Genomic DNA, 8,409 nt, shown 5'->3' with positions numbered 1-8,409 from the left:
TGTTTGATTTGATTTTAATAATTATATAATCAAAATATAATAATTAGGAAGTATTAAAATTTATCGATCATTATTGTAAGGCAAAGATTAGGTAGCAACGAAAACACCAGTTATAATAATTTGCATTTATGAATTGACTAATTGAGACTCGATGTTACGTATGGAATCAAATCAATGCTTACTAATTTATATATCATATCAGATTTAAAGATGACTAAAAGTTTGTTGGATATGCCAATAAGCAACAAAATTAAATTAGATTTTGGTTTAGAACTTAATGATTCGATCTGATGGGATAATTGATATATTATCTTTGATGAGTCTAAAATAAAATACAATTCATTGCTATTTCTGACAGCACACGTTGACGTATCGTCGCCACGTAGGATCCGCGGTGCCTGTGCGCGATAGCGTGCGCAGGATGGCATCAGAGCGGCACGTGCGCCGGTCCTCGTCATCCTTACATGCATGCACTGGTACTCCACTTTAATTTTCGTGCGTGAACGAGTCGGAACTTACCATTAATATACAGAGAGTTTGGATCGGAGTCGAAGAAGAGCACAGATTTAAACTAATTGACCTGTTGAAACTTCGATTCGCATTAGTACGACTCCGTATGATACCAAAATCACTATTCGAATTTACTACTAAGAGGGCAGTAGTGAATCCCGGGATTCCGTGCACCACGGGATATCACACGATTTGGTTTCCCCTTATGTGCATCTCCATATACAGGGGAGTCTACATGTCTCACACGATTTGGTTTCCCCCTGCCGTCGTCTCGCAGAGTTGTCTGTCAGACCTGATCTTGTTCTCGTCTTTCTCCTTTGTCTTTCTTCGGATTAAACTTGCATGAGGTCTCCATGAACACATAGGTGAGGCATCCGTAGATTCCTCTGAACCTTGTGCTGAGGAGGGCAGTGGGATGGGATCTGGTGCTTTGTTTGTTCGTCGAGGACAACCACTGAGAGGGAGAGGATGCATGACAGCAGTATAAATAATGCCTGAGAGCAGCTTCTCCTTGTTGAACAGCGAGGCTTTCTGGTTTCCGAAGCTTGTCTACTTACTTCTTCCATGGAGATGATGCTTATGGATTACCTTTACGTGGTAATTTTCTCGCTGCTGTTCGCTTGGATTCTTCTGGAGTTTGTAGGATCAAGGAGGAGCTCCCAAAAGGCCAATCCAGAGCTAGAACGGTCGCTGCTGTCAGATGAGCATGACGGTGTCGGCGGAGATGGCTTCACCGTGGCTGGGCACTGGAGCCGCCTCACGTTTCGCTGGCTGAATCCGGTCTTTGAGAAGGGCCGAGCTGAGAGGCTCGAGCTCCCGCATCTTCCCGGAGTTCCTCCGTCCGAGACTGCGGAGAGCTCCTTCTCCTTGTTGCAAGAGTCGCTGGGAGGCCAGAAGCCGTGGTCAACCGCGCTTCTGGGAGTCGTCGTTCGAGCAGTTTGGCGGCCTTTGGCTTGGAATGCCGTCATCGCTGGTACAGAAACCTTCACATGCTAATGCACTAGACACCTTCTTTTCCTCTGATTTGACCGCGTTCATAAGGAACGTGTTGTGCAGGACTCAACACGTTCTCATCCTATCTCGGACCTCTCCTGATCACCAACTTCGTGGGATTCATCTCCGGAGAAGATTCGAGCGGCGGGCTGTACTACGGATACGGACTGGCTGCGCTGTTCTTCGTGGCGAAGACGGCGGAGTCACTGACGCAGCGGCAATGGTACTTCGGCGCACGCCAAATCGGCGTGCGAGTTCGAGCAGCGCTCATGGTTGCCATCTACAACAAGTCTCTTGCGATCAAGCACGCCGGCGCCAGCACAGGAAAGATCGTCAATTTTCTCGACGTGGACGTCGAAAAGATCTGTGACTTCTTCTGGTACATCCATGGCGTTTGGTTGCTCCCCTTGCAGGTCACCCTGGCTCTGCTCATCCTTTACAGAAACCTCGGTGCAGCAGCCTCGTTCTCGGCGCTCGCCGTGACGATCCTGGTGATGGTGAGCAACACGCCGCTGGCGAATCTGCAACAGAGGCTCCACTCTAAGATCATGGAAGCGAAGGACGGGAGGATGAAAGCCACAGCAGAGACATTGAAGTGCATGAGAGTATTGAAACTGCATGCTTGGGAAACAGCTTACTTGAACAAGTTGCTCGAGAATAGAAATGTGGAGAGGAGTTGGCTCAGGAGATACCTCTACACATGCTCCGCCATTGCCTTCCTCTTCTGGGCGTCTCCCACTTTGGTTTCAGTCGTCGCCTTTGGTGTCTGCATACTCGTGAGGGCACCCCTGACCGCCGGCACGGTGCTCTCAGCTCTGGCCACGTTCAGAATCCTGCAAGAACCAATCTACAATCTCCCAGAGCTGGTCAACATGATCGCACAGACCAAAGTCTCGATACACAGAATCCAGGACTTCATTAAAGAAGAAGAACAGAAGCGGTTGAAGCCAAGCAACCAATCCGAGACCTCAGAAATCGGAGTAGAGATCGAGCCGGGGGAGTACACCTGGGAAGCTGATTCCATGTCGAGAACACCCACACTGAAGATTGAAAAGAAGATTCATATCATGAGAGGAGAAAAGGTCGCGTTATGCGGGGCTGTTGGATCAGGAAAATCCAGCTTCCTCTGTAGCATCATAGGAGAGATTCCATGGATTAGCGGAGGAAGAGTCAGTGTCTTAGGATCGAGAGCATATGTTCCTCAAAGTGCTTGGATCCAAACAGGAACAATTCAAGAAAACGTATTGTTTGGGAAGGAGATGGACAGGAGATGGTACAGGGAAGTGATGGAAGCTTGTGCTTTGGATAGAGATGTTGGAGCATGGGCGGATGGGGACTTGACTGTGGTAGGAGAGAGGGGAATTAATTTGAGTGGAGGGCAGAAGCAAAGGATTCAGCTGGCAAGAGCCATCTACAACAATGCAGATATCTACTTGTTGGATGATCCCTTCAGTGCTGTGGATGCACACACCAGGAGACACCTCTTTAAGGTATGAGCATGTTGTCTCCCATCTTTGTTTGGAATTCTCTTTTTGAGTGAAATCATGGTAGGTATGACAGGTTTGGTTATCTGATCATATAACTTTGTCATTTTGACTAAGATTTCAATTGGGTAACAACTAATCACAAGAACTTAGGCTATAAGGAAAAAGTTTAAGACGATGATTTAGTCGACACAAGAACCTAACTAAATTTAAAGGGTGCATATACAAACTCATGACCTGTTTTGATACCCATGATAAAATTTTCACCTGATGATCACAATCCTCGAAAGCCTGAATTTTTAGGAAGATAAGATCAACTTATACTTGGAACTCTCACAGTTTTAACCCTGCATTATCACAAAATGGTGATTAGATGGCCATAGCCAAATTGATTTGAGATAAGTTAATTCCAGTGTTCTTATCACACTCACTTATTGGTCCATACAACTGCAAGGATATTGCAAAATCAGGAAATATATACAAGGCAAAGTCCAGGAAATGATGGTCTGGTGATGATCTGTGTAGAATAGAATTTCAAAGAACATCCAGGTTTTTCAAATCAGATATCAAGCATAAAGTGGTTCTTCCCTAAAATTCCACCACTAATTCATGAGTTTTTTTCGACAATTTTTTCATGGTTTCAAGATGTTCGATTATATTTTAATAGATGATCTATTGATTTTCCAAAGATGGAGTATCTGACAAAAAGCTAGGGCTCGTGTGCAGGAATGTTTGATGGGGCTTCTGTCCGCTAAGACGGTTATTTATGCCACACATCAACTGGAGTTCATAGATGCAGCGGATCTTATCCTGGTAACCTAAAAAATTTCTATATTCATTCCAGTTAAAGCACATAATATTAGGTAAATTTTCTTGGATAGTTTGATTGGCTTATTATATGCTGGTGAAAGCCTGCTACTAGTGTAATTAATAGCGTGAAACGGTTGCTGTAAGCCTGTAACAGTGCATTTTGTTTCATGGTTAAGTATAATTCACTAGACAACAACTCATCATGATCCATGGGGATAATATTTATGATTATAATATATAGAGAAAAATGTGAAGCAGAAGAAAAGCTTGCAGTGATCTCATACCTGATAATGAAGACTAAAATTTATTTCCTTCACCAACATTTTTCAGGTCTTGAAGGATGGAAAGGTGGTTCAGTCTGGTAAGTATGAAGATCTGATGATGGACAGCAATGGAGACCTTGTTCAGCAAATAGCTGCACATAATCAATCATTAAGCCAAGTCAGTCCATCAAAAGAGCACAGTTCATCAATAACCACAAGACACAGGATGAAGCAAGAAAATCATGCAGAAGCAAAACTCTTTGATCAAAGCAAAGTCTCCGAACTTTCAGAGAGATCATGTGAAGAAGAAAGGGAATTTGGACGGGTGAAATGGCATGTCTACCGTACCTTTGTGACTTCAGCATATAAAGGGGCTTTTATTCCAGTACTACTGTTCTGTCAAGTTCTCTTCCAGGGTCTACAGATGGGCAGCAACTACTGGGTTGCCTGGGCAACCGAAAAGGAGGATCGAGTCAGTAGAGAAAAATTGATTGGAATTTTTGTTCTACTGTCTGCCAGCAGCTCAGTGTTTGTATTAGGAAGGGCAGTTTTGCTTTCAACCATTGCCATTGAGACAGCTCAGAAGCTATTTGTTGGAATGATAACAAGCATTATTAAAGCACCAATGTCATTTTTTGACTCAACACATACCAGTCGAATTCTTAACAGGGTCAGTACCTAATGTTTCTCCTATTATTGCTCCTGTTTCAGAAGGCAAATTAGTTATCACAACAAATCTCTTTATTAGTACAGCAAGATTAACAGTATTTGGTGTACTTAAATTTTCCTCTAAGAGCTTTGATAGTTTCAGAAACTTCCAGAATATCATGCAGTGAATTTAACAACCTTACCCTTTTTCAGTCTTCAACAGACCAGAGTACTGTTGACACAGATATTCCATACAGAGTGGCGGGATTGGTTTTTGCACTTATTCAGCTTCTGTCCATCATTATTCTCATGAGTCAAGTGGCATGGCCAGTATTCATTCTCTTCATTGTTGTATTCACAATCTCCATCTGGTATCAGGTAAGTGAAATGACGATCCTGTAAAATTTGTAGTGTTAACATGTATAAGAAATTATCCATTGCCATCTTTTACAGGATCTCATTAGATAAGGTAAATAATATGTTATAAAGAGAAAGAAGTGAAAAAAACATTTTTTAGAGCATAATGTTCACCTTTGCAATTTTTGTTATTGTCTAATATACCTAAACATCATTGTTTATTCAATCAACAATGGTCTGCTGTTTCATAAAATGTCTAGATGGTTAATTCCTCTTTCTTGTCTCCCTATCCTCCTGCCCTTTTGTATACCTGTTTCTTTTTTTTTTCTCTGACTCCACATACTTTATCTTCTTGTCGGTTTCAAATCCTTGTAAAATAATAAAGAACATTAACTAATCTTGTAAATAGAGATTCCTATGCCCCTCAACTTGTTCATCGTGGCATTCACACTTCTGATCCTTCTACTAGACCAAAACTTCCATTTTGTAGTGCATAAGTCTATTGCTCATAACTTTATTAGCTTTCAGTTGTTCTCTGTCTAAAGGGTCACTGACTGATTGCAGAATTACTACATCAGTGCTGCTAGAGAACTAGCTAGAATGGTTGGAATTCAAAAAGCTCCTATCCTGCATCATTTCTCTGAATCACTTGCTGGAGCTGCTACCATCCGCAGCTTCAATCAGGAAGAGCGCTTTCGTAAAAGGAACCTCACCTTGATTGATGACTATTCACGAATTACCTTTCACAACTATGCAACCATGGAATGGCTCTCAGTTCGAATCAACTTTCTGTTCAACCTAGTATTCTTTGCAATGCTAACCATCTTGGTGTCCATGCCCAGAAATACTATTGATCCCAGTAAGTTCTATTCAAGTATCGCGATAGTAATTATTTTGGGTGGTATGACTACAGAGAAAATGCCTAACTTGATTTTACCTCAGGCCTTGCAGGACTAGCTGCAACATATGGCTTGAACCTAAATGTACTACAGGCATGGGTTATATGGAATATCTGCAATGTGGAAAACAAGATGATCTCTGTAGAGAGAATTCTGCAATTCTCAGCCATACCTAGCGAGGCTCCTCTGGTAATTGAGCATTCCAGGCCAGAAGAAAACTGGCCCACATCTGGAACCATTGAACTTGATGATCTCAAGGTTCGTTACAAACCTAATCTTCCTATGATCCTAAAAGGGCTCAGTTGCACTTTGCCTGGAGGGAAGAAAATTGGAGTCGTGGGCAGGACAGGAAGTGGGAAATCGACACTCATCCAAACTCTTTTCAGAGTAGTAGAACCAACATCAGGAAGGATAGTGATTGATAGCATAGATATTAGCCAAATTGGTTTACATGACTTGAGATCTAGGTTGAGTATAATACCACAAGAACCAACACTTTTCCAAGGAACTGTGAGAACAAACTTAGATCCTTTGCAGCAGCATCCAGACTCCGAAATCTGGGAGGTAAAGAACTAATAATGCTTTGTATTTATTTGTTATTTTATGAAGTTAGCAGTTGACTGAAGCAAACTCTTCCAGGCACTCTACAAGTGTCGACTTGGAGAGATAGTAAAACAAGATCAGAGACTGCTTGATGCACCAGGTAATTTAATGTCTATATGCAAATGCATTCAAGTTCCTTACAAGTTTTGAGCAACTAGTAAATCAACTATATTGTTTATTTCTCAAAAGGAACAAATCAACGGCATGGAGAATTATAAAAACCATTCCAAGAAGCACTTGAGTGAACTCATCAAATTGTTGCTGGGTGACATTTTACACAATTTTTGTTCGTTTTAGGCAGTTAAAAGTTGCAGTGTGTTAAAAATACACTTATAATAAACTTAAAAAAACACAACTGTTGAACTTTGTAATATTACTTTCCTTTTCATTGGACATTCATGCTGCAGACCTATTGTTCCACAGCATACATCAAGATCTTCATTAAGAAAACTAGCTTAAAGTTTAGTTCCTTCTGTTTCTATGTTTGTCCTTCAGATAACATGAGACAGGAATTATGATGCAGTTGCTGAAGATGGGGAGAATTGGAGTGTTGGGCAGAGGCAGCTTGTTTGCTTGGCAAGGGTGCTGTTAGACAAGAGGAGGATCCTAGTTTTGGATGAGGCCACAGCATCAGTAGACACAGCAACTGATAATTTTATTCAGAAAACTATCAGAGAAATAACCAATAACTGCACTGTCATTACAGTGGCACATCGAATACCCACCGTCATTGACAGTGACCTGGTTCTGGTTCTCGATGAAGGTAAAACTCAACAATGGTGAAAAAATAGGGTGTCTTTTCATGTCCAATTTTGAGTCTATAAGAAGTACAAAATGTAGATATTACTGCAATTCTCATTTATTATATTTATTGTAATTCTCTATCTTTTTCTTTAAATTCATGGCACAAAACATCTAATCATCTCTTTTTGTTCGCCCCTGGTTGCAGGAAAAATTTTGGAGTTCAGTTCTCCTAAGGAACTTCTCGAAGATGAATCATCGGCCTTCTCAAAATTGGTGATCGATTTTCTTGGGAGGTCCAAGAGTAATCATGAATTAGAACTTGAATGAAAGCAACTAATAGGTGGTTAGTACACAAACATCAGAAGATTCTGCATTCATTCTGGAAATACAATCATCTAATGACATAGGAATTTACACCGATATACAGAGAAAAAAAGTTGCTTTCTATAGGATACATGCACTAATATGTATAGTAACAGAGGAAAAAAAACAGGAAGAAAGAGCGGATGGAAATTAATGGGACATGTTAATACTCTTCCAGAGTGTAAAATACTAGTGTAGCATGCTTCTACTGTCAAACCATACTTTTTTTATGCTAAGAAAAAGGTATCGCAGTACACAAAGCTACCTTCAATGTGGAATCGAAGGATGGTTAATGCATATAGCGTTACACCGCTAGTTATAGGTGCTCAGCAAGCATTATGATGTTCAATATAAAATATTTTATATTATATTGCTTATTGCATGCTATTCATAGGTGTCTTCTAATATAAATACTTTATATTACCTATTGCATATATTGTGATATTCATGGATCTGTGTAATGAGAATCAGATTATGATGAGATTATGATAATGAGACCGATTCGCGTTTAAACATGAACCCTAAATAATCTCGGTCATAGGTCACTCGAGAGGGACATCGGGATGACCAGATAGACTAGTGTGTTATATATTTGTCCATATGATGGAAACAGTTGGTCTCATAGTTGCTCATGTGAGGATACTAGGGATACCACGCAGGTGCTCATTGGAGACTAAGTTCATTGATTGATTCGCTCATGGAATGCTGGATGGTTGATGATACCTCATTGTCAGA

General features: G+C 41.0%; 1 protein-coding gene across 3 annotated transcripts; it reads left to right on the top strand.

Moving 5' to 3' along the window:
- Positions 1 to 501: 501 nt before the first annotated feature.
- LOC135674573 (putative ABC transporter C family member 15) lies at positions 502 to 7,952 on the top strand. 3 transcript variants are annotated; one of them, XM_065184537.1, is made up of 10 exons: positions 502 to 1,483; positions 1,567 to 2,993; positions 3,714 to 3,800; positions 4,128 to 4,730; positions 4,922 to 5,086; positions 5,630 to 5,924; positions 6,008 to 6,528; positions 6,604 to 6,667; positions 7,091 to 7,330; positions 7,517 to 7,952. In XM_065184537.1, exons 1-10 carry the CDS (start codon positions 1,075 to 1,077, stop codon positions 7,636 to 7,638), a joined length of 3,933 nt encoding a protein of 1,310 aa, XP_065040609.1. In that variant the 5' UTR covers positions 502 to 1,074; the 3' UTR covers positions 7,639 to 7,952. The 3 variants fall into 3 exon arrangements, with proteins under 3 accessions (XP_065040609.1, XP_065040611.1, XP_065040610.1); XM_065184539.1 differs by lacking the exon at positions 7,517 to 7,952 and having other exon boundaries at positions 7,063 to 7,198; XM_065184538.1 differs by lacking the exons at positions 7,091 to 7,330; positions 7,517 to 7,952 and adding an exon at positions 6,757 to 7,006.
- The last annotated feature ends 457 nt before the right edge of the window (positions 7,953 to 8,409 follow it).

Source organism: Musa acuminata, chromosome BXJ1-5, assembly GCF_036884655.1.
Source record: "Musa acuminata AAA Group cultivar baxijiao chromosome BXJ1-5, Cavendish_Baxijiao_AAA, whole genome shotgun sequence".
In the NCBI taxonomy this organism is placed as follows: domain Eukaryota; kingdom Viridiplantae; phylum Streptophyta; class Magnoliopsida; order Zingiberales; family Musaceae; genus Musa; species Musa acuminata.
Note: the sequence above shows the minus strand (reverse complement) of the source record. Positions and strands in the feature narration are given on the sequence as shown.

Bases quoted from the DNA above. Each gene is read 5' to 3' on its own strand.
- LOC135674573 (XM_065184537.1), top strand. From the start codon at position 1,075: ATGGAGATGATGCTTATGGATTACCTTTACGTGGTAATTTTCTCGCTG. The intron at 4,731-4,921 runs GTCAGTACCTAA...ACCCTTTTTCAG, and splicing joins CCAGTCGAATTCTTAACAGG to TCTTCAACAGACCAGAGTAC. The intron at 6,668-7,090 runs GTAATTTAATGT...ATTATGATGCAG, and splicing joins GAGACTGCTTGATGCACCAG to TTGCTGAAGATGGGGAGAAT.